The sequence below is a fragment of the Mangifera indica genome, chromosome 2 (genome assembly GCF_011075055.1).
Source record: "Mangifera indica cultivar Alphonso chromosome 2, CATAS_Mindica_2.1, whole genome shotgun sequence".
Taxonomy (NCBI): Eukaryota; Viridiplantae; Streptophyta; class Magnoliopsida; order Sapindales; family Anacardiaceae; genus Mangifera; species Mangifera indica.
In genome coordinates, this window is record NC_058138.1 from 8,280,278 (window position 1) to 8,307,064 (window position 26,787).

The 26,787-nt window shown below is 31.9% G+C and overlaps 1 protein-coding gene, 2 long non-coding RNA genes and 2 pseudogenes across 8 annotated transcripts; all 5 read left to right on the forward strand.

Annotated features, from left to right (window-relative positions):
* The window catches only part of LOC123209092, an 81,885-nt pseudogene extending 75,526 nt beyond the window's left edge, over nt 1–6,359 (forward strand).
* Nucleotides 1,521–7,152, forward strand: LOC123209096 (annotated as a pseudogene).
* Nucleotides 6,135–12,243, forward strand: LOC123208518 (receptor like protein 22-like). The gene is made up of 5 exons (XM_044626052.1): nt 6,135–6,165; nt 6,583–6,669; nt 6,752–6,855; nt 9,750–12,137; nt 12,226–12,243. Exons 1-5 carry the CDS (start codon nt 6,135–6,137, stop codon nt 12,241–12,243), a joined length of 2,628 nt encoding a protein of 875 aa, XP_044481987.1.
* Nucleotides 12,244–13,187: 944 nt separating this feature from the next.
* On the forward strand, nt 13,188–15,905 carry LOC123209104. Of its 6 annotated transcripts, none has more exons than XR_006500938.1 (4): nt 13,188–13,538; nt 14,090–14,676; nt 15,092–15,184; nt 15,555–15,905. It is a non-coding gene; the product is annotated as an uncharacterized LOC123209104 (long non-coding RNA). The 6 variants fall into 6 exon arrangements; XR_006500939.1 differs by having other exon boundaries at nt 15,565–15,905; XR_006500942.1 differs by lacking the exon at nt 15,092–15,184 and having other exon boundaries at nt 14,090–14,401; nt 14,574–14,676.
* A 762-nt stretch (nt 15,906–16,667) lies between these two features.
* Nucleotides 16,668–17,869, forward strand: LOC123209105. The gene is made up of 3 exons (XR_006500943.1): nt 16,668–17,224; nt 17,331–17,510; nt 17,606–17,869. It is a non-coding gene; the product is annotated as an uncharacterized LOC123209105 (long non-coding RNA).
* The last annotated feature ends 8,918 nt before the right edge of the window (nt 17,870–26,787 follow it).

Sequence of the window (26,787 nt, forward strand, 5' to 3'; positions counted from 1 at the left end):
ACATACCAACAACAACTGTTCAATTTGTGATAAAAATGTTCAAGTGTTTATGTGTGTGATAATTTTGTATATAAGGTTGATTTTTTAGAAAAAATTTCAATATCTCTTATAATAAATTTTATTAGTTTATTCAAAATTCAAATTTATTATAATAATTTATTTAATCTAACTTATTGTTTCATTTAAAAAGATGACATGAAAAAAATGTCAATTAGTAAATTATGTTCTTTTAAGTGAGAGATGTTTTTTTTTAATGGCCAAATGACTTGATCCCACTCACGGTAATGTGACATCTTAAAGTGACCCTTTTTAATTTTCAAAAACTCAAACATCTATTCATAAACAAAATTTTGTTAAAATTCTCAGTTAAAGTTAAAGGTAAAATTATTATTTAATAAAATAATTTTAAAAACTAAAGTTTTGTCACATTCACCCCCCTCTCAATTTGCAAATCTAACCGTTTTCTTCCACTCAGAGTTTGAAAAGTAGAAATTTCATCCCTAGGGTTTTGAAACCATCACCCACGTTTGTCCTCCCACTTAGGTTATCTCTCCATGCCGATTTGTTCCCACCCACTAATTAAAGCCATTAACTTCGACAAAGGTGAAATCGTCTTCATAAGAGTTTTTCGTCTCAGAAGAAGATAATTTCATTTTTGTCTGAAACAAAGACATCATCTTCATTTGAGACTTTAGACGAAGACGACATCTTCATCTAAGATGAAGACACTCTAACTAAGATGACGTCTCTGTTTGAGGCCATCTTCATCTCAAACAAAGATAATTTTGTCTTCGTTCGAGATAAAGACACTCCAACGAAGATGAAATTGTCTTCGTCAGAGGAAATATTCGTCGTCAGAGAGTGGGAACAAGTCGACAGGGAAAGCCAACATGACGGAGATGGCGAACTTCGATCGATGTTCCTACTGAGAAAATTTTAGAAAGTTTTTAGATTATCATATGAAAGGTTTACTAAAATAAAAATGTGCTTGAATTATTACTGGATGGCTCTACCTGGAAAGCACTTATCCGGAATTAAGTGCTATCTTCTTTCATTTTCTTTCACATGGTGGTCGGTTCACCGTTAATAAATTTATGGCCAAATCAGTATGTCCCACTCAAGGATTGATGAAATCGCTATTTTCCATCCATCAAGTTTTAAAAAACCAAAATTTCTCCCATAGTCCAAATTATGTTAATAAATTATGTTTGATTTTTTCAGAAAAAACTAATTTTCTCTTTTATTGAAATTACAAATCCACCATTAACACTTCCTATAGATATAAAATTATTATTATATCTTATTGGTTTAAAAATTTATTATTAAAACCCTAAAAAATTTATAAATTCTAATAAACTTTAAAATATTATATTTTGTCCAATTATTTAAAAATAATTCTACTATTTTTTTTACTATTGAGTGATATAATTTGTAATTCATCCCAGCCACTCGTCATTTGGAAAGCCAAAATAGATTAGAAAAAGTTAGAAGGGAAAAAAAAAACGTTTCTATCCTTTCCTTATCCACTACCGTAATCACTACAAATAATTGAAAGAATAGAAGCCAGAGGATAAAGTTCCAAACCACCAACCTTTCACAGCTTCACTATCGCAAAAAAGCCTAAAAAATGGCGCAGTTCGTCGGAACAGACGACATAGAGTTAGTGCGAATCGGCCTGACTGAGCTCGGAAGAAGCTTAAAGTCTTCTCTGAGGCATAAGACGTCTTCAAGTCAAAGAGGTGCCGGGAAGGATGACGATGAGGAGCTCGTTTCTGACGTTGAAATTTCTCGGCAATGGGCTGCCATTGAGAGATTAACAGACTTTTGACCGGCTCAAGGGTCTTTGTTCGATATGGAGGGAGAAGGGAAGGTTGTGGATGGTGAGGGGAAGAGGGTGATTAATATTACTATTTTTGGTCCGGCTGAGAGGCGTGCATTTATCGAGAAGCTTATTAAGCATATTAGGCATGATAATTTGAAGTTGTTGAGGAAGATCAGAGAAAGAATTGAGCTGTAAGTGTTTGTGTATGTTCTCAGTTTGCAGTCTTGTGATCTGGGTTGTTGCCACGTTTGTGTCTTTGTTAACGTGCTTGTTGAAATATTGGTTTTTTATGGTGGTCTTATGAGGTTTTAGCTCTTGAAAGGAATCTATTTAATTGAAGTACTTCTGTTATAACTATTCTGGGTTCTCAGCAGGTTTGTAACTTTACTTATTATGCTTACTGAAGGCTCAAATTATTATTGTGGTCTTACTAAAAATTAACTAAATGTTGAACAAATGTAGTTCACTTTTGGAAGAAATCTACTTGGTTGAAGTATTTAAAAGTTAATTGAAATGCTTATGTTTTAATTAGTTTGGCTTGCTGGAAAGTTTTTAACTTTAATTATATTCTTACTGGAAGCTCAGTTTTTTATATGTCGAATAATTGAATTGCCTTTTCATATATAAACTCAACATCTAATTGAGTAAATGTAATTAACTTAAAATGAGGCTAATTAATTAAAGTACTTATAAAGCTAGTGTTAATCTGCTTTGTTCATATTGGTTCTACTTTATATTTCAATGTTAAGATCAATAATTTCATATATTTTCTTTTTCTAAGTTTGAATGGACTTGAATGCAGTAGTTGTCTGTCATGCGTTTAACAATTACTGGTTTGTCTTGTTTTAAATTTGTAGAGTTGGTTTGGAGTTGCCAACTATAGAGGTGAGATATAAGAATCTGAATGTGGCAGCTGATTGTGAGATTGTTCATGCAAAGCCCATTCCGACTCTCTTGAATTCTATTAAATATTTGCTTTTGGTAAGCATCTTCATTTTATTTGGAGTCGTAAATTGAATCCATAACAATGCTTATCTGGCTGTAATTGATGTGTAAATTTAAAACAGAGAGCTTTAATTAGTCCTTATTGTTGACAGTTCTTTAAGGTGCAACTTACTTGCAGTTTTGAATGATTTTATTGAAACTGAACCTTGTATTGCAGGTCGTCCCGAAGCTTATAGGTTCAAAGTCAAATCAAGTTAGGATAACCATCATTAATGATATAAGTGGCATTGTTAAGCCTAAAAGGTAATATGAAAAGTTTGTAAAATTAACTTCATTAATGAATTGACATAATCCCCTCTGGGTCAACCATACTGATTAGCCATTATATAGTTGAATTGTCATTGTGCACTTCTGATTGATTGCTGTTACTTACCTTTAAAGGATAAATCGACCTTTCTAATTCTAACTTGTGCTTCTTGACTTCTGAAGACCTTTTGTTATAGAACTTGTTTGTAAGAATCTAACTTATTTTCTAATGAATAATTCATATATTTAAGCATAGGTAACCTTCAAAAAGTTTCATAAGGATTTTCCTTTTATCAGAGCCAGTATGTGTGAATCACACTGTCATGCAGTATTTCCATCGCCCTATTTATGTGATGTGAGCTGGGCACTTAGCATGGTTTAACTAAAATCTCTTACATTTAAGTTGCTTGGCAACTTGTGAAATCATGTGGAGGATTCTAGTCAGCCAGTCCTTAAATGAAAATTTAACAATTTGTTGTTGCACATGACTTTTCTAGTTAAATTGATAGATGACTAGGAAAGGATCCACTTTGAGATGCTCTATCAGAGAACAGACTGAATTTTGTTTGGCTTCAGAAGGTGTTGAGGAAAACCTCTTTTCTGGTAGATTTTTTTTAAAGGAAAATTTGAAAGGCCGCAGTGGATATGAAACCAAATGTGTACTTAAATATGCTTGAATTATTGCTGGATGACTCTTCTGCTTGGGCCCCCAGGTTGCGGGAAGACCACCCTTTTAAAGGCTCTCTCTGGAACTCTTGACAAATATCTAAAGGTTTCAGAATTTCATTTGGAATGTTACCATCTTGACTGTCAGTCATATGCATGAATCTATAACTAAATATCCAATTTGCTTAAACTTGATAGAATCATGAAAGGAAAGCTTGAAGCATCACAACTGCACATCTTTGATAGGTTTCCTAATTTTAGTATTTGATTATATCTCACTCTTGTACTGCACAGTTGTATACTGCTGCACAAAACCAAAGGTAACCCTTCCTCATATCAGATAGAATCTAGCCCAATTTTTAAGATTACCTTGTTACATTTTCAAAAAGGATCAAGTCTATTTGTAGCCATATGTTCAATTAATTTTAGGCTTTTAGCTTGATACAAGATGAAAGTAAATAAATAATATCTTCACCTAATTTTCTTCTCTATTGTGTGCTATCTAAGTTTGATGTCCCAATGTACTCAGTTTTGGTTCTGTTTTCTTCAAAGGTGACAGAAGTTTCTTATAATGGTTACTGGTTGGACGAGTTTGTTCCCCAGAAAACGTCAGCTTATATAAGCCAAGAAGCTCTGCATATAGCAGAAATGACCGTGAGGGAAACACTTGATTTTCTGCCCAATGTCTTGATGTTGGAAACTGAGGAAGTAGGCTTACTTAAATTTAATTCAATGATGTATTAGTCATAGCTACCTTATCAATTCCTACAAGTAGTTGATAGTTACAGTACTTTTTTTTTCCCTGCCTGTGCAGATATGATGTTGGAGGTCAATACAAGAGAGGAGCGAGGAGTTGTACCAGATCCAGATATAGATATTTGCATGAAGGTATGTTCAGCATATTTTTCTAGTTTAAATCTGATGTTTTGTTCTGTATGTCATTGGTACTTGTATGAAATGTTCATGACAAAGGTTGTTATAACAGGCAATTTCTGCCAAAGGACAAAAAACAACCCTTAAAACAGATCATGTGTTAAAGGTATTTCTCTTTGTTGAAGCTGTAACCATATATATTTTCGGTTAATTTGTATATTTCAAATGCTTTAAGTTCAAATGTTTACTGTCTTGGTGACTTCCCAGGTCCTTGGACTTGATATCTGTGCTGACACAATGGTGGCAGATGAGATGAGAAGAGGCATCTCTGGAGGTCAAAAAAGGAGACTGACTAAAGGTAATTTTTTCAAAAATGCATCTGCTCCACTTGGTTGTAATGTTTATGGAATAGATTATTCTAAGGATTAGATGCATTCTATCATAAATCTTATAGGATTAATTTTTCATTAAAATATGCAAGAGAGATGGTTGTTGGTCCCACAAAAGCCTTATTTATCGATGAAATATGGAATGGTTTAGACAGTTCAGCTGCATATCAGATTGTTGCTTGTCTGCAGCAGCTGGTGCATATCATGGATGCTACCATATTGATTTCACTTCCTCAGCCAGCTCCAGAAACGTTTGAACTTTTATGGTGCATATCATGGATGAAATCATTTTCATGGCAGAAGGAAAGGTTGTGTATCAAGGACCACGCGATCAAATTGTAGAATTTTTCAAGTAACTGTGGATTCATGTGTCCTCAAAGAAAAGGTGTAGCTGACTTTCTTTAGGGGGTTAGTGAATTAGAGCCTATAATAATTTATTTTTCGTGCTTAAATATTAGTACTTCAACTTTTATTTTTTATTCATTTTTCGGCAGGTGATATCTTGAAAAGACCAAGTGCAATACTGGTACCACACTGAAGCTCCTTACAATTATGTTTCAGTAGATATGTTCTGTCAAAAATTCAAGAATCTCCTCTTGGCAAAAAAAGCTTGATGAGGATCTCTCTGTTCCATATGATAGATCCAAAAGCCACAAGGATGCTCTTTCCTTCAATGTGCATTCTCTTTCTAAGTGGCAACTCCTTAGAGCTTGCATGTCAAGGGAATATCTTCTCTTGAAGAGAAATTCTTTTATCTGTGTTCAAAACAACCCAGGTATTATTATAATTATTAATTTTCAATTATGTTATATTTTTGTAATTACATGTGCAAAAGCATGGATAATCTGAAACTTGTAAAGGAATTTCTAGTTACAGATTGTTATTGTCGCAACCATCACGATGACTGTCTTTTTGCGGACTCAGATGGACATTGATGTTCTTCATGCAACTTACTACATGGGTGCCCTGTTCTTTGGACTCATGATACTTCTTGTTGATGGTGTTACAGAATTGTCTCTTTAAATAGAAAGAGTTGTGCTTTTACCCTGCTTGGGCATATGCAATTCCAGCCGCTATTTTGAAAATTCCTCTTTCAGTTATTGAGTCTGTGACATGGACATGCTTTACTTACTATGTCATTGGGTACAGTCCTGAGGCCAAGAGGTGAGTTTCAATTGCAATGGGTGTGTTTACTAGTGCATTGTATCCTTTTTATATCTTATTTATCGATTCATTGTGTTATATCATCTATCGATCATCAATCAGTGCCCTTATATCTAAAGCTTAACATCAAGCAATCTCCAAAGTGACAGCATACTAAATTCCTAGGATTAGCTTTGTTAATCTTGTGTAGCAAAGTAAAAGAAAATGATTATGTACTCAGATACGAATTCCTCAACAATATGCTTAAATTTACTTTGCAGATCATTTAAAAGTAGCTGCTGCACAAAGTTTCTCATTTTCTGGTGGTTGAGGTTCTGATATTTAATTGATTGCCATGATTTAGGTTGTTCCATCAGCTCATTCTACTTTTTTCTGTGCACCTTGCCTTTATATTCATGTTTCGGTTGTTGGCATCAGTATGCCAGACTCTGGGTGCTTCCATCACAGCCAGTGCTTTTGCAGTATTAGTAGTCCTTATTTTTGGTGGTTTCGTGATCACACATCGTAAGGCTATTTGGATCTCCTCCAATTTGTTTTTAAAATTTTCACCCAAAAGGATAAACTTGTGTTGTGTTATTCATTGCAGCCTCTATGCCTGGATGGTTGAAGTGGGGCTTTTGGTTTTCCCCTCTTTCATATGAAGAGATTGACCTTTCTGTAAATGAATTTCTTGCTCCTCGGTGGCAAAAGGTGAGCTCTCATAAGAACACTTTTTGCTTCCTCTAATCAAGAAAACTATGCAAAAAGCTTGTCAGCTAATGCTGCTATTCGTTCCAAGTTCTATTTCTTCATTGTCATTTTAATCTGGCAGAGATACCCAGCAAAGCTTGGTCGATATATTTGGTGCATTTGATGTTTCGGTGATATTCATGGGCATTGATAACTGCTCAACTGCTATATCTTGTATTGCAACAGAGCGAAGTGGGCATTATAGCATTGCTCAATAGAACATATATAACAGCAAACAAATAACATCGTGTTTATATATTATCTGCGAACATAAGATTACCATTAAACACAACATATAACAAGACTTGAAAAAAACATATAATACCTCAAAACCAATCTATAACAAGTGTATAATAGGATTGAGAAATTACTTAAATAAATAAATATGATTATGTATACAAAAATTTTAACTTTCAATACAAAATAATAATAAAAATGCCATTTAAGAAAATACACAATCAAACGTGGATTAAATCTTTATTGAGTCTCTTCAGTTGACCTCTCTTATTTTTTATTCGTTAAAGCAATACAATCACTCACTTTCTATGTAATTTTAATCTACCAAAGATCACTCTGTAAGTAAAAGTAAACAATGACATATGCATGTAAAAAGAAACATTTAATTTGAAAACTAATAAAGAAATTAGACGAAAGGAGATATTTAAGCATATAAAACAAAGTATAAATTCCAAAAGTATTTCACAACTTTTCATAGATCAATCTTGAGCAAAAATATATCCTATATAACTCATCTTGCATAGTATCACTTGTGTTTTTAGTGACCCAATCGGGATTTTAGATCATATGCGCCATGTACTAATAATGATTTGATCATGATTTCAGACTTATATATCACTTATACTTTTGATGACCCAAGTATATTTAAAAAATGTGCACATTGCATAACAAAGTCAATAATTCAGTTAGACTAAACTTAAAATTTTATGATGCAGTTCAGATATTCAAAAACTACAAACAATGAGTGAAAACTTATATTTCTTTGGAAAATAAGTTTTTATTTCTTTTAAAATGTTTTGCAAACATTTCTCTTTTGGTTACCACTAACAATAGTTTATAAATCAACGTTTAAAAAAAGTACATTTTTGGTTTTAAATTTATGAATATATCTTATAACTTATGATCTAACACTTGTTTACATTGTAGTTGTACAATCTCTCCATAAATTTTATAAATTTTTATACAAATTGGCATATTATGAAGTTTGGCCGAGTTGAACATATTAATGGTTTACTAAACCTATTCAACTTAAAACAGATTTAAAAAACTTCTCTAAAATCAATTTTGTCCACAGACTAAAACAGTATTCAGCTTCAAATGGATTTAAAAATTTGTTTAAAATCAATTTTTTTCACATATCATAAACTCTGCCAACTATTTCCAAATTTGATAGTTCAAACTTATAGAAGATTTAATCAAATTTATACAACTCATAAAATTATAAAAATTGGCAAAATCAAACTACATATATTAATTGTTTACACAAAAAAATATTCAACTTGAAATGGATTTAAAAACTACTCTATAATCCTTCTTCAACAATGTCTTTTCCAACTTTAACCATAATAATCACCATTGCTTAATTTTTCTTTTTAGAGTGTTTGAGTTCTTGGTTGAGTGAAAATTCTGAACTTTGACACTCAAAAATTTGAGTAAATAAACTTTTTAAAAATATTTGGGTTGTTAAAGAAAATTTTTGAGGATATTTTAGAAATTCAAAAAAGTTTGGAGGTGTTTTTGAAATTTGTTGTAGTGATAGGCTTCTTTGAATGAATGTTTCTTTGGCAGAAATTATGCGAACTGGAAAATACAGTAAAACATGTCACAAAAGCAGTTTCCTAAATAATAAGGATGTAATTGGTATTTTCCCTTTAACATGTAACTCTATTTGCATTTGCACAAGAATGTAAGAGAAAAAATGTATACAGAAAGCAATTGGAGAAGTCTTCTTGCCCATTTCTGACGGCATGCATGATGGTAACATCATCAAATCAATAATGAAGATATTGTTGTTTTATAGTTAATAGACCAAGACTAATCGATACCCACTATGTAAGTTATGGCAAAAGTCTTCTAATGTGTTTCTCAGTGTGTGAATATTCCACATGTTAATCACATTGGCATGCTCCACTTGGAAAATAATACTTGGACTTTGAATAATTGCCAGTCAACAAAAATATCTGAAACTAAGAATGTGTAATATAATTTGAGCTAAAATAAATATTGCCTCTACACTGAATTTTTAAAAGAAAGTTATTTAATTAACACCGCAAGAAGCTCTTTAATAACAATTTCTTATTAGTAATTAAATAATAGAAAAGAATTCATGACATCATAAGAGCATAACGATGACAATATTGACTCTTCACTTTTTTCTATTTAAAGGCCTGTATGTTCTTGTGGTTTCATCATTCAAGAAAAATGGGTTGTCTAATGTGGGCTTATCAAATTCTATGCATTCAGTCATTATTTTTATGTTCTCAAAGTTCTGCAACACTCTGCTCTCATGGCCAAAGTTATGCATTGCTTCAATTTAAACAACACTTTTCCTTCATTAATACTTCTTCCTTTTATTGTGATCTTTTCCAACCATATCCTGTCTCTTATCCAAAAATGATGTCTTGGAAAGAGGATAAGGATTGCTGCTTATGGGATGGTGTCACATGTGATTCTTTAACAGGCCATGTGATTGATCTCGACCTTAGTTGTGCTTGGCTTCATGGAAGTATTCCTTCAAACACTAGTCTTTTCCTTTTGAATCATTTGCAAAGGCTAAACTTAGCTTTTAATGATTTCAATCTTTCTCATATTTCTTCTGATTTTCATCGTTTGTCTAGTTTACGTATCTTAATCTCTCACGCTCAAACTTTTCTGGTCAAATTCCTTCTCAAATTGCCCACTTGTCTAAATTGACTGTGCTTGATGTTTCTCAAAAGTACTTTCATAAACTTTCAATTGAAACAAATACTTTAGAGGGGTTAGCTCAAAATCTGACCAAATTAACGGAACTTCATCTTGATTATGTGAACATGTCTACCATTGTACCAAGTTCCTTCATGAATTTATCTTCTTCTTTATCTTTTTTGAGTCTTCATTATTGTGATTTGCAAGGAAACTTTCCAAACAACATCTTCCACCTACCAAGTTTAAAAGCCCTCTATTTATCATATAATCATGATTTGACAGTTGTTTTCCCAAAGGCTAACTGGAGTAGCCCCCTCAAGTTTTTGTATGTGTCTTCCACGACCTTTTCAGGAGAGTTTAGTCCTCTTGAAAATCTCAAGTACTTGACACATTTTGCTGCCTCAAACTGCAGTCTTTCTGGGTTAGTACCTATTTCACTTGGAAACCTTCCAAATTTAGTTCATATTTCTTTATATTATAACTCTTTCAATGGGTCTCTGCCATCTTGGTTATTCACTCAACCTTCGTTACGATATGTAGACTTGGGTTTTAACCAATTAACAGGCACTATAAATGAATTTCATAGTAAATCATTGGAAATTCTCTATTTAGATGGTAATCGATTGCACGGATCAATTCCAAGTTCAATATTTGAACTTGTTAATTTAACTACTCTCTTTCTTTATTTAAACAATTCAAGTGCCACTGATCTCTACTTGTTTTCAAAGCTTAACAAACTCAAATGGCTTGACTTTTCTCATGTCAGTCTATCTTTGAGCACCCCATTCAAAGGAAATTCTTCCTTTCCGCAACTCACCAGTTTGGGATTATCCGCTTATAACTTGAGTGAATTCCCAGAGATTTTAAGGAACTCAAACCAACTGACTTACTTGGACCTTTCTGAAAATAGAATCCACGGGCGAATTCCTAAGTGGATGTGGAACATTGGAAAGGAAAGTTTGTCCTACTTAAATCTTTCCTACAACTTTCTTACAACCATAGAACACCTTCCATGGAAAAAACTTCAACTTCTAGACCTTCAATCCAACTTCATTCAAGCACCATTTCCAATTGCACTACCTGAGTTAAGAATTCTTTCACTGTCAAATAACAATTTGACGGGAGAGATCCCTCACTTGTGCAATATGAGTAGATTACAAGTTATAGATCTTTCAAATAATAACTTGAATGGTACAATTCTTGAATGCATGGTCAACTCCAATAATCTTCAAGTCTTGGATGTACGAAAAAATAAACTGCATGGCAACATTCCTAAAACATTTGCACCAGGCAATTGTTTGAGGACACTTAACTTCAACGGTAATCGACTTGAAGGGCCAATCCCGCAAAGTTTGGTTAATTGTATGAGGCTTGAAGTTTTAGATCTTGGAAACAACAACATAAATGATAGCTTCCCTTATTGGTTGGGAGATCTTTCCAAATTACAGGTTCTTGTTCTTCATTTCAACAGCTTTTACGGTTCTATTTGGGGTTCTTCTGAATTTAATGGTAGTTTCCCAATGCTGAGAATTTTAGATCTCTCACACAACAATTTTGATGGCTATTTGTCAGCAAGGTTTTTTGAGAATCTAAAAGCTATGATGAATCTTGATGAAGAAAAAAAGAAATTGAATTATATGGGTGTTTCATATTATCAAGATTCCGTGGAAATGGTAGTTAAAGGTTTTGGAATCCATCTGGAGAAAATTCTTACTACTTTTACTACCATTGATTTTTCAAACAACTACTTTCATGGAGAAATTCCAAGCTCAATTGGAAAACTTCATTCACTTCGACTTCTCAATATGTCTCAAAATAGCCTAACTGGTCAAATTCCATCATCATTGGGAGACTTGACTGCACTTGAAGCCTTAGATTTATCTTTAAACAACCTTGTTGGAGTGATTCCAATGCAATTGGTAAGTTTGACCTTTCTTTCAAAGTTGAACTTATCACAAAATCAACTTGTGGGACCTATACCTCAAGGGAACCAATTCGAGACCTTCCAAAATGATTCATACATTGGAAACCCAAGCTTATGTGGATTTATATTGACCAACAAATGTAATATTGATGAGGCAGCACAACCAAAATCATCAATATTCCATGGTGAAAGACTCAGTAATTCAGGATGGTGTGAATGGAAGGTTATTATGATGGGATATGGATGTGGACTACCCCTTGGCTTATTCATAGGATATCTAGTGTTCACAATAGGAAAACCTCTATGGCTTCTAAGGATGATTAATAGAGCTACTAAAATATGTGAGGGACTAGAAGATGTAATAAGAAGACTAAGCAAAAGTTGGTGTCTTCATAAGGTTAGTTTGGTTTAAGTATGCATCTTCTTTTCCATTATTGATTATTAATGTTATATATGTTAATGTCATTCCCACTTTTGCAATGCAGGCACTTGCTTGTGAGTGACCATGTAAGGTGTGAAGATCAATGTCATAAAGGATTGCCAAATTTCAGGATTCAACATTATTGTAGTAAAATATATATATAAATAACATCAAACAAATTTCAAATTTTCCTTGTACTAGTTTCAATATGTGGTTATGTTTTTACTTTCAGGATTTTGTTGATGTTTGTGAACCATACATCAATAAAATGTGAAGAGTGTTCATGTTTGGTCAAGAGGTTTCAATTTTTATATTTGTTATTCAGAGTTTTGTTGTGCATGTGATCACCATTTCAAGATTATATATGCTTACTTAGAGTGGCTTATTCATGCATAGGTATATTTTCTAGTGTCTCACAAGTCTTAGAACTTGTTATTCAATCTTTCAAGATGAAATAAAAAGTTGCATGTATTCATAAAGGATATGATATAGATATTTATTCGATTTATTTTAACCTAAATAACTTGTTTTCCACTAACTCTTATGCATATTATTGTTCCCTAGTTAGTGCTTTGAGCTTTATAATTCATATTTCTACCAAATTGACTTATAAACCAAATTGGCTCAGTTTTATAAGTCAATTCAGTTCGATTCGGTTTGAATTTGTTTAACTCAATTTTGAGTCAAGCTCAAACCTTCAACTGATTTCTAAAAATCAAATCAAACTCGAATAAAAAGAGTTCAACTCAATTTAGCTCATGAGTTAAAGATGATTCGATTTGGTTCAAATTTTGTTCATAGGTCGATTCATGTTATATCAAATAATTCTCAAATTAATATCGTTTTACTCATGGTTAGATGAACCGATATTGTTTTTCCAATGAGCTACATAATAAAACCACAAATTCAAGTTATAAATTTAAATTAAATTTGACCTGAACTATTTTTATTTGATTTAAACTTGAATCAAACTATTTTTCTTTATACACAAACTTTAAGTTAGGAGTTATATTCAGACTTAGTTTCCGTTCATTCTCTTTGTTATTGGTTTATACTTCAAAATGATATCATTTGGTGAAGTTATTGTTTTGGATTAAAAAAAAAAGAAATTAAAAAACAAAATATCATTTTCAACGTTCATAGCATTGGTCCCGACATCTTACAAAATCAGTGACCGGCAACGGCTGAGATGACTAAGCGAGTGGCGACCGACCGAGAGGAACACATAAGACTATGCGACGACAACCGAAAGGACGAATGATTGACGAACGACGAGGAGAGAAGAAATCCGATCGACGGAGCCTAAGAGACGAATCAAGAGGACGAAAGGCTGACCTATTACGATGTCAGACAATGTCTGACTGAAAGCACAAACTGGTAAATTTCTTAATCTTGTCTCCTTCATTCGATTCTTTTCCAGTGGATTCTTTTTGGATTTTTTTTTTTTAAAGAAATTTCAGCTTGTTACATGTTTGTGAAGTTCAATATTGATTAAATTTGATACTCGGTCGGAACCCTAATACATTGCTGCCGTTCTTGTAAATAAGAAGTTGAAAATGTTTTCATAGTGTTTGCTTGTAAATTTGATGCTCTGTTGAAACCCTAACACATTATCGGTTGTTTTTCCTTATTTATCATTACAAATACTTATATGGAACACTTTATTGTTTCAGTTGTTTGGGATATGATAAAAGGATTGAAGAACTTAACCACAAGTTATATATGTCATTTGACATCAATGATCATATTGTGTACGCATACTTGGGCATTCAGCTTAAAATTTTAAATCCTTGAATATCCTTTCTGATCCAGATATAGAGTATAAATGAGTTGCTATGTCTGACGGAAAGTTATTGTCTGCCTTCTCATGTCTTTTCATTTTTAACAAGGTAAACTTATCTAAGTTTATTCTTGTGGCTACATTGTAGTTGTTGGAAACAATCTTTAAAGAATTGTGGGGACATTGTCCATATGCATGTGGCAGATAGAGATGTTTTTCATGAGATGGTTAAAATAGTAAAGAAAAAGGTGAGAATGTTTCTTGAGTAGTTTTTGTTGTCTTTCTGTGGTTTACTTATTTCCTTTTGCCGAAGCCTGTTCATAGTTCTCATGATTCTGTATTATAACCTGACTTTCATGTCAAGGAGAAGATACTGATTCTAATAGATACTTGGCAAGAAGCTTTTGGAGTACCAAGGGCAAGATATCCACAATATTTTGCGGCATACCAGGAGTTGTTGGTACATTTCTGGTGGATGGTTCTTTAAGTGATTAATTAGTGGAGAAAAAACCTATGTGATGAGACATGGCACTGTCATTTGATTCATCTTTTCATGCATTTTCTACATAGATTGATTTCATTGTACATTTCTCTACTGATTTTGCTATAAGCAGTGCTAATTACTGTTTTAGGCTTTGCTAATTTCCATTTGATTCTCCCATAAAATATCTGAAATGGTGGCAATCACCAAGAGGCAGCTGAGTCTTCTGCAGATTCTGAGTTCCCAAATTTGAGGTACTTCTCTTTGCTGGTTTTTAGTGGAAGTTAATTTAGTGGTACTTAATGCCATGAGCATAGCCATTTATTTGATATTTGTGCTGTTTTTTTAAGCTGCCTGTGAGAATATGATATTAAAATTTGTTATGCGCACACACACACACGCTTAAGTGGTGTAGTGTTTCATTGGTATTGTGATTTCATTTCAGTGGTCAATCCTCTCTGCTTATGGCTCTATTATTTTTTTATTTTTTGTCATGTCTTTCCTCTGAGTTCTGGAGCACTAACTTCACCTGATGATTTGGGTATTGCAAAAATAAGAATGAGTATTGGCTATTTGCTTTATTTTAATTTTAATATTTGCGTTGCATTTACTACTTCCTTTACTATGTTCTGTCGTACAATTAGTAATCATGTGTCATAATTTGCCTAGAATTGGACTAGCTTGACAGAAATTCATAATGCATGTGGCATTATGGATGTCCTTTCCGAAATGTTGAATGCATTAGATCCACGCAGCAAATAGGTACTATTCAAACACTATTTGAATTGACACTGTGCTACTAAATCTTGGTGTGAGTTGCATAATTAATTGATATGTAATGCTCAAACTTACGAAATTTAGTTAAGTTTTAAGCTCTTACATGTAATATTTATTATATGAAAACTTTCAAAGGGTAAAGCCAAGGGCAAAATCAGCCATTTTTAGGGTAGGCCTTAAGTTTAAAAAAAAAAACAAATAGTATGGAAATGTTTATTTAAGTGGGGAACAAACGGTGAGCTCTTGAACCATCTTTTATTATTGGAAATGTTTGTTTAAGTGTTTATTTGTTCTAAATTTCTGATACCCTTTACTTCTCTCCCATTGCTTGAGCTTTAACTGCAGAACTTTTTAGCTAAATGCAGGTATAGCCGTGCAAATTTTACTTGATGTATTTGATATTGAAGAGGCGGTTCATTATGGGACAGCTGGAAGCTCTAATGATTCATTGTCCCTTGGTGATGTTAGTGTAATGAAATATGTTGCCTTCACAAGTCCTTGGAAATGGAAGGCATGCAGTTAAACTTACTTTTTCTATCCAATTGTAGTCTATTTTTCATTTGTTTGTGGCATATTGTTAATTTCTGCATTTGAATCTGTATAGGAATTCGAGTCTAAGAAAGGGAAATTGCCAGAACTAAAATTTGAAGCCTTCAATTTTCCTGAAACAGGAGACAATTTGTTGGCAAAGGTTGAGTTTCGCTGACCTAATTTGTTAAGAACTCAGCTCTTATTCAACTAAAACACAAAATTAAAACACAAAATAATAATCATAATAATAAACTAAAACTATTTCATTAATAAAAAGATCACAACGATAAACCAAACAATTTGAAGAGTTTGGGGCCTCTCATTTTTCAACCGTTTGAGACATTGGAGACCTTTCACTATCAGCCAAGAATGGTTGCTCCTATACAAAACTCTAATATATTTTCTTTTCCCCCTTTTTGGAACACAAATATATATTTATAATAGAAATTAACTATTGGATTGAGGACAAGTTTCCTAATCCTAATATTTTTCTCCTCTTCAAAATTATCTTGTCCTCAAAATGAATATTTATATATTTATTTTTTTCTTTTTTTTTAATTTTTAGTTTTTTATTATTTTATTATTTATTTATTTTTTCTACGTCTACCTACCCCTTCTTTATGCTAGTTCCTTTTCATCTCTCACTTTTTCCCAAATGACCCCACACTTATTCTTTTTCTCTTCTTAAGAAACCAACCTTCATCCTTCCTTTTTCTTTTCTCAGCAAACCACAACCCTCTTTCTCCTTTTCCCAACAAACCAACAGTCATTGCCCTCCACCTGTTTTTGTTTTTTCTCTCTCTCCTTTCTCTTCTTTCTTTCTCCTTATCTTTTTCCTTTTTTTTCCTCTCCTCGTCTTTTTCTCTTCTTCTTTCTTCTCTACATTTTCTCCTTTCTGTCTTCTGTAATTTTTTTTCTTTTTCTTCAAGCTTTTGCCCGTGTTCCGTTTTCTTCTCCTTCTTCTTCTGTTTTCATTTCCTTCTTCTTCTTCTCTTTTTCTTTTTTTGGCACTTTTCCAGCATGTACCCATCGACTCATTTCTCCTTGTGAATATTTTCCAACGACTTTTCACTTTTCTGAGCATCCTCTGTCTTCTCCGCTGGATCGAATACTCTGATATCATTTTGTTAGGAACCAACCCTTATTCAACTAAAACACAAAAAACATAATAAACTAAAACTATTTTATTAATAAAAAGATTACAATGATAAACCAAACAATTCAAGGAGTTCGAAACCTCCAATTTTCCGGTCGTTCGAGGCGCCTGAGACCTTATACAATCAACCAAGGATGGCTGCCTACATACAAAACCCTAATATATTTTCTTCTCCCCCTTTTTGAAACCCAAACATATATTTATAATAGAGATTGATCATTGGATTGAGGACAAGTGTCCCAATCCTAACACAGTTGCTCTTTGCTGGTAAAACTATGGAAGATATCTTTTGGCTTCAAGTAGATTCAAGGTGGTTTAATATTTCTACACAGCTTCAGGTTTGCCATTTCTCTTCATTTCATCAGATTGCAATGAAAATGAATCAATTTCTTTGATGTTGTTTCTTTGTTGAAGCACCTGATATAAGTTTTTGATTTATTGTAGGATTTTGAGTTACGACAATTTATTAATGACACATATCGCCTACCTGAGAGACCGAAAGTTGTTTTCGGACTTCTGGGTTCCACAGCTTATACATAGCTTGATAATGCAGCATATAGAGAATTTCTTTGCAAAGAGTTGAATGTCTCAACTATTGATGAAGAGAGTGCTTCCATTGTGATGGTGAGAAAACGAATAACAATTTCATATCAAATAGTTCTTACCAACTTCAAAATCGTTGTTGCAAATCATTGATGTTTAGTGGTGTTGTTTTGCAGACATGTCTATCAAATGGGGTGCCCTCTATTGTATTTCATGGAATTTTAGATTTGGCTGGTGGGGAAGAAAAGCTATTGTCCTTCAGCCTCAGTTCACTAGCTTCTATCAATGCTTTGAGTGTTGCAGTTGAGTTTATTACATTACTTGATAAGGAAAACACACTTCATGGCCACCAAAAACTGGTATTTTTTTCAGCATTTTGACAGTAAACAAGGATTTTTTATCTCTATTCTGAAAAATAGGTAAAAGTATTGCTGACAATCTTTACCCTTTGAAGGTATAATTTGGATTGATATCTGTAATGGTTTATGGAGAGCTATGGAATGCCCAAGCTCGGTCTTGTGTACTCTGTGGCTTATTTAGTTCCTACTTGAGCTGGCACTGGCTTGTCCCAATCTGGTATTCAACTGTAATGGATTCAAGTTCAACAAAAAAAAAAAAAAAAAATCAGAAACATTTAGTATAAAATCAAAATTATGTAATTTTATTATGCTGCAGGAGCCAAAACACAGGCTTCACATGTATACCACCAAGAGTTCTTATGACAAACTTTAGTATTGAATTAAGATTTTGCTTACCTCTCTATCTAGAGCAAGTCCATCTTCAATGCAAGAAACTATATGTGCATGCTCTGACATTATTTATTTGATCTGAAGGTCACAAGCTTTAGTTTCCACATTCAGCACCTCTCGACTTAGATGTACAGTTATGCTACATCCATTAGAACAATGAAGCTTCACAGAAAAAAGAAAAAGAGAGACAAGACTGTTAGGATACAAATTCACTGTTTTTGATTCTAAAAGAACAAGCATATGTTGAAACATACCATGGAGAATGCATCTGGTTTGACATTGACACTGGACGAAGGCCAAGTGGCAGTCATGATAGCATAGGCTGCAGATTAATGTTTCAGAATTTGGTGTATACACAATGGAACTTTTACATTCTATAGGTTCATGAGAGTGCTGTTTAGAGATTTTATACGCTGTCTAAAACAAGCATTAGCGGAAGTATGAGAGGCAGATTCTGCAGCTGTCTAAAACAACTGCTTGTGGAGACGTGCATACTGATCTCCAGCATCTTTCCCAAATGGAAACCAGTCTTTAAGTGCAAAGTTTACTGCCTCGCCGCAATTAAAACCTGCGACGGTATAATGGAAAGAGGTTAGAAAAATTTATTCTGAATAAGCATAATTCAATCATAATTAATTTGTTGTTTTGTTTTTTGATATATGAAGGACAAGTTGTAAGAAAAACATAATACAAAATGTCCGAGCCAACACACAAATTGTCCATAATGTTCACATGAACGCTCCAAAATGACAATATCAACATTTTTAATATTAAAAATTCTCACTTCATGATTAATATCATATAATATCTGTAACAGAGAACATGATACTATAGTTTTTTTAATATATTGCTACAAAAGGCTTATTCTCACTTAAGGTATAATGAAATCTCAAATTCTTATCTTTTAACTTTCAAAAAATCAAACAATCATCTATAACTAAATTTCTGTTAAAAATCTCAATTAGAGTTAAGGGTAAAATCCATTTCAAAAATGGTACCATAATAAAATATTTTAAAAATATAATCCAGTCAAAGTGATGGTATGTAATTTTTGTAGAAGCAATTCAAAACTCACTTGAATAGCCATAAATAAAAGTAAAATGTATGAAATTAGGGCCCTAATTCAGTTGTCATCAATTCACAAGAACGATCACCTGAATTATTGCCGAATCTCAAGAAAAAAATATTAGTTGTTGCTCTCATTAATAAACAATCAACCCAATTTATGAACTGTGTTCAGTTTTTCCCTTAGACTACGGAAGTTGGATGCTGAGGAAGGTTTAGTAGGAATCTCTGCAACTTGGAAAGCCGATGGTGCATAATCAACCGCAAGTTCTATGTATTTAGTCTAACTACGAAGAATTGAGTTCAGGGCAGGCAGACCTAGGCCTTCCTACCTAAATTTAAAAAAAATATATTAATTCTACCCATAATTTAATAAAAAATATTAATCTAATTTTTCACCCAAATTGGTGCAGCCCATAAGTAAAGAGATACTTTGTTTTTTCCCCAATCAATCTATGTGTGAAAACTAAAGCATTGGACAAGAATAAGAGATCTAATTTCACTTTAATTTATTCATAAAATATCTCTCTTATAGTGTTGAGCTCTTTTCTTTCCATTTGAGCCTATAAAAATGAATTCATCACTTTCATTTAACCACATTTTTTCTTTGAAATATATTGAGTTTTTCCATTATTAAAATATTAAAAAAGTTTAACAAAGTTATAAAAATAAAATAAAATATTAAATTGTCAAACATGATTAAAAATTGATTGACAGATTGAAGAAAATTTGGCCTTTTTAGTAACTAAGGGTTTTTTAATAAAATTTTAGAGATTTTTAACCCAAAGTTTGAAAACTGATAATACCCCCTAGGGTTTGTTTCTTTTCTCTCCGACATTGATTTGCCATCTTCGATTATTAGCCATTCTCCCTCCCTTCTTATCTCTCCCTCTGATCGCTCTCTCTTTCCTCTCTGGTCGAGACAAAGATTAAATCATCTTCGTCCCATAGATGAAGACTCGTCGTCTTCGTCTCAATTGAGAGAGTGACCAGAAGGAGAGTTATATTATTTTGCTAGTATTAACTAATTAATATTTTTTAATACAATTGTAATAGTAACAATTTACGATGTTATTAGTTGATTTGTAATAGTAATAATTTGAAATGATTAATATTTTTTAATTGAATTGTTCAATTTTTAGGATTAATGTAATTATTAATTTTAATTTATAATCAAAATTCTCGTATCAAATTCACAACATAAACAAGAACAGAAATTCTTGACAGTGATTTACCAGATAATCAAAGATGAAATTTTTTGTTCTTGGTTCATAACACAATTAAGGACATAAAAATTGTCCTCAATTCACTACTTAATTAAAGACAAAAAATTTAGTTCATCATATAATTAAGGACAAAAGAAAAATTGTTCCCAACTCTTTACACAATTAAAGATGAAAAATTTTGTCACTAATTTATTAAATAATTAAGGACGAAAAAATTTGTTCCTAATTAATTGCACATTCAAAGACGAAAAAATTTGTTTTCAATTCAATGTACAATCAAAGACAAAATTTTGTCTCAAATTCATTATACACTCAAGGATGAAAAAAATTGTCCCAATTCAATACACAGTCAATGATGAAAAATTTTGTCTTTAATTCATTATACATTCAAGGACAAAAAAATTGTCCACATTTCATTGTACAATCAAAGACAAAAAATTTTGACCCTAAATATGTGTTTTCTAGGACAAAATAGAGTAATTTGGGATGAAAGTTAATTTATTTATGCACAAAAAAAATTGTCCCAAAATATGTATCATTTTATAATGAAATATCATTTCATCCTTAATGGTGGGTTATTAGGGATGATTTCATTTTTCATGGGTTTTACTTTTTGATAACGCACGTTTTTTTACAATTTAATCTTTTGTCACAACTGATTTTTTTGGGATGAATTTATGACTTTATGAGACGAAAAGTTTTGTCACGTTTTATGATATTTGTTATAGTATATGACTCTCAAAACAAAATAAAAAACTGCTCGATGTGGTTGATTCAACCTTGAAGGGGCTTTTCAACTTGGATAGGGTTCCTCGTTACTAAAAAAAAAAAAAAACAACTATAAGTTTAAAAATAAATCATCTTTAATATTTAAATATTCAAAATATATCTCATTTTCATAGATGTGAGATAATTCCTTTTAAAAGTTAAAATCTCTTCTCTTATCCTTATCTCGAATGAAAATTTATCATATTTAAAAAATTTAAAATCAATAATAATAAATACTATATATAACATTCCATATAGTAGATACATAGATTTTTAGATGTGTAATTAGTTGATAATAAACAACCTCGTACAATTAAAATTGAAAAATATAAATTTTAATAATGCCAAAAGACTAATTCCATCTAGAGTTTGTTGAAATGACAAATTCCTGCTCTTTAAGTTTCAAAAAACCCCAAATATTCACTTTTTCTTCAGATTCTTTTTACTTTTTTCCCCTTATTTTTTCTATTTTCCCTTTTTGAAAGTTTGAGGGGCAAAAAAAATTTAAAAATATTTGGGGTGTTAAAGAACATTTTCAAGGAGATGTTTGAAATTCAAAAAATTTTGAGGGTGTTTTTGAAAATTTTAAATTTTCAATATGCCTCTCAATAGTTTTAAAAGTAATAATTACACCCTCAAAGAATTAACCAAAACATAATATTTTAAAGCTAGTTAGAATTTTGATACTTTTTAGGAGTTTAAGTGATAAATTTTTATGCTGACAATGATAGATCGATTTTGCCATTTATGTTAAGTGCTAGACTAAAAGACTTATTTCCATATAAAGTATAGTGAAATCCTAAACTCTAACTCTCCAACTTTCAAAAACTAAAACACCCACCTATAAGTAAATTTTTATTGAAAATTTTAGTTAGAATTAGAGGAGAAACCGTTATTTATTAAAAAATTTAAAGCTTTATCACTTTTCCTCCCTAGGTTTAAAAAAGTTACAATTTCCCTCAACCCAAAGTTTGAAAATTGCAAATACCCCCTAGGGTTTGTTCATTTTCTTTTCGACGTCGATTTGCCATCTTTGACCGTCGACCATTCTCCCTCGCTACTTTTCTCTCCCTTCGGTAGTTCTTCCTTTTCTCTCTGGTCGAGACAAAGATGAAATCATCTTCGTCCCAATGATGAAGACTCGTCGTCTTCTTCTCTATCGAAGACGACCGAAGAGGGAAGGGAGAGTGGCCAGAGGGAGAGATAAGGTGGTAGTTAAAGTTTCTGAATTTCAACTGGAGAAAATTTTTACTGCTTCTACTAGCATTGATTTTTCAAACAATTGCTTTCATGGAGAAATTTCAAGCTCAATTGGAAAACTTTGTTCACTTCGATGACTCAATCTTTCTCATAATAGCCTAACTGGTCATATTCCATTCTCATTGGGAGACTTGACTGCACTTGAAATCTTAGATCTATCTTCAAACAAGCTTGTTGGAGAGATTCCAACTTCTTTTTAAGGTCAGTTTGGTTAAATTATACATCTTCTTTTCCATTATTGATAATTAATGTTATATGATTATATATTAATGTCATTCCCACTTTAACAATGCAAGTACTTCCATGTGTGTGATCATGTAAGGTGTGAAGATCAATGTCATAAAGGATTGTCAAAGTTCAGGATTCATCATTTGCAGTTAAATATATATAGCATCCAATAAAGTTGTGCATCAGACACTGTGAACAAATTTCAAATTTTCCTCACACTAATTTCAATATGTGGTTATGTTTTTACTTCTGGATTTTATTGAAGTGTATGAACCTTGTGATGTGAAGAGATGTATTCTATCTTTAAAAGAACCCATTCCTTTCCAAAAACAATTAATCATTAATCATTACAAAGGATATACTCTTAAATCGTTTGATTCGAATTACTTGAATCAAACAAACAACTGGCATTTAAATTTACTTTCACAATGATATTATGATGCCTTATTGTGTCTTTGACAAACAAACAAAAGAAAGACGTAAAAAACTGTACAGGAGGAATAGATATGTTATAAATCCATTAAATCAAAGGTGACTGTTGTTATAAAATTTCATGATAAATCTTGCATAACAAATCACAATCGTTAATAATACAAAATTAATAGAACACTTCAACTAATATTTAATTCAAAGTTTATAGAAAAACATATTTGAACCATCATTTAGAAGTTTTGAATCTTTAAGCAGAAACTTGAAATTGTAGGAGTTCCAACTTTCGTGTGGCTCATTCTTAGCCAAATATGGATTTAAACTTGAGATAACTTAACTCAAATTCAACCCTATACAAAGACCCTTTGAAAAATCCTAGTTTCACCATTGCGTAAAAAAGGGACTGAGCCCTAATAGGAAATTTTTATGAAAATTAAATAAAATGCCTAAAATTAAGGGAGGCTAAGTGAAATTGTCAAAAACTGTAAGGATTAAGCAAAAATGCATTTTTTAAGAAATGACCAAACTGCCCTTATACATAAACCAAAAATTTTACATATCCCTCTCCATATTTCCCGCAGATTCACTGTTGAAATTCAAAGAAAACACAAGTCTCCCACGAGTCTTCCATGGGTGTAGAAATTTTCATTGATTTTTCATGTTTTCTGACGATCGAAAATGACAAAGAAGGTTAGTACATCATCCCTACTCTTGTTTGAATCAATTTATTGCTAGGATTATTGAAATTTGAGGGAGATTTTGAGGTTTTAATTTTGAATAATGCATAAAAGTTTTGATTCTTGGTTGTTTTGCTTGAAATTCTTGAGGGGTTTTGTGTTATAGGATGTGTATATGTGATTTGTGTTAAAATTTGAGGTTGAAATGACGATTTTTGATCGAAAAATGGGTTAGATTGGTCGAAGATCGAGTTCAGGGGAATAATGAATCCCAGGGGCAGGAATGATTACCCATGGGATTGGGGGGGGGGGGGGGGAATTTAGCTTTTTCAAAATATTAGGGCCACGGAAAGAGGGGGAAATCCATGGGGGTCTGTGGAAAATTTTACACAAAACCATGGGTTGATCCGTGAAAGGCAAGGAATCCAGGGGGTTAGGGGAAATTGACTTTTTTTATTCTATAAGGCCTGTAAGAGATTAGAAAATTGATAAGGGAGCAAAAGCACAATATTAGACCTATTAAGAGTTAAAAATTTATTAGGGGATAAATTGATATTTTTCACACCTAAGGTTTTTCAACGTGTAGTTTTCAAATTTCATATCCGTTTTTCCTATTTTAGGGTTTCGATATGTTGTTTTCAAATTTGACGTTCGTTTCTTGATTTTTATGCTTTTGTAGGCACATTTTAAGATGTAATTATAAAATTTCATATAAATTTTTCATATTTTGTCATACTAAGCTAATTTAACATTCATTTTCGAATTTTATGTCATTTTTTCCTGGTTGAGGATTCTTGGACGTGTTATTGTTGAATTTCATGTCTGTTTCATTATTTTTGTGTTTTCTACTGGCGTTTTCTCTTATGTAATTTCCTAATTTCAGTTTTTCTGTTTCTAAGCTATTTCAACATTTACTTTTCGAAATTTAGATCCCTTTTTTTGATTTTTGGTCATTTTAAGATATATCAACTAGTACTTTTTAGATTGTTGATATTCTAGCGTATTTTAACGTATAGAATTTAAATTTTAGTTCTGTTTTTTTTATTTTTATTATTTTAGGATATCTCGACTAATACTTATCAGATTTTCGAGTAATTTTTTCATTGTAGACATTATAGGGTATTTCAATATATAAAATTCGAATTTTAGTTTCGTTTTTTTATTTTTGTCATTTTAAGACATATCGATTCGTACTTTTCAAATTTTCAAGCGATTTTTCAATTGTTAACATTCTAGTGTATTTCAATGTATAGAATTTGAATTTTAGTTTCATTTTTTTTATTTTTATCATTTTAGGATATATTAACTCGTACTTTTCAGATTTCTAAGTGATTTTTTAAATGTTGACATCTAGGGCATTTTAACATATAAAATTCGAATTTCAATTCTGTTTTTTCAATTTTTGTCATTTTAAGATATATCGAATCTTACTTTTCAGATTTTCGAGTGATTTTTTATTATTGACATTCTAGCATATTTTAACGTATAGAATTCGAATTTCAGTTTCATTTTTTTGATTTTTATCATTTTAGGATATATCAACTTGTAGTTTTCAGATTTCTAAGTGATTTTTTTATTGTAGATATTCTAGGGTATTTCAATGTATAGAGTTCGAATTTCAGTTTTGTTTTTTTTATTTTTATCATTTTAGGATATATTGACTCGTACTTTTCAAATTTTCAAGCTATTTTTTGATTGTTGACATTCTTAGGTATTTCAACGTATAAAATTCGAATTTCAATTTTGTTTTTTGGTTTTTGGAAGTGTAGTTTTTAAAATTTTGTTCAATTTCTTGATTTTTATTATTTTGGCATATTTCAATTCGTACTTTTTCATATTTTTCAGTGATTTTCGATTTATGACATTCTAGGTTATTTCAACGTGTAGATTACAAATTTCAGTGTTGTTTTTCAATATTTGTCAGCTTAGTATATGTCAACTTGTATTTTCAGATTTTCTAGCGATTTTTTCTGTTTGACATTATAAGGTATTTCAACGTGTAGATTTCAACTTTTAGTTCTGTTTTTTCATTTTTTTAGTTTTCATCTTTCTATGGTATTCCAACATGTAGTTTCATATTTTACCTCTGTGTTTTTTTTTTTATATTTGTCAGTTCTATATCTGTTTTTAATGAAATTCTTACAAACTTTCAAAATTCTTTTCAGGATACTTCTGATAAAAGAAAACGTGTCAAAGGCGAGTCAGGATAGTTCAAAATAGAGGTGATATGTCATGTCCAACGTGCTACCATGTCAAAGATTAGGTCAGCACTGACCCTAGAGCAGCTTCGATTATTCAAGAGGATATGTTTTGGGCATTTCTTTTAACTACTAGATATTAGGTTCTTCGGAGTATTGGTGCACTCATTTTTGCTACAATAGTTACATTGGGGCGTAGACGGATATGAGTTATGGTTCAGGGTTAATGGGTTTGACGTGAGATTCAACCCATTTGAGTTTGCTTTGATGATGAGTCTACCATTCAGTTAGCTCACTACACTTTCATCATATATTCCTTGATCATTCGAACATTATTTTAAAGATACCTACTTTCAAGGCTGTTAGAAAGTGCAGTATTACTATATTAAACGTGTTTTCTTGGCTAGGCCATGAAAGGATAACGATATCGATGCCATCAAGATAGCCTTGTTGTATTGCCTCCATATGGTGTTGTTGAGGAATGATCAATGAAAGAAGGTATTTGCAGAGTGCCTTCAGTTGGTAGATCATTTGGATGGGTTTAATTCTTATCCCTGGGGCATTCTAGTGTGGTAGATGACATGCGAGTCGATGTCCTAGGTGAGTGACAAAGTCTGTTCTGGTTATATGCTCGAAATACGTAAATATGACCTTTACAAATTTCTTTTTGATTTTCAGGTAAGTTTATATTTCTTGATTACCTATATTAATTGGCAAAAATACAAATTGATTTAATTTAACCATTGACATTTATATTG

Coding starts and splice junctions, on each gene's coding strand:
- LOC123208518 (XM_044626052.1), top strand. CDS start 6,135: ATGTCATTGGGTACAGTCCTGAGGCCAAGAG. Junction 6,670..6,751: donor TGGTTTCGTGATCACACATC/GTAAGGCTATTT, acceptor TATTCATTGCAG/CCTCTATGCCTGGATGGTTG. Junction 6,856..9,749: donor TTGCTCCTCGGTGGCAAAAG/GTGAGCTCTCAT, acceptor TCGTTTGTCTAG/TTTACGTATCTTAATCTCTC.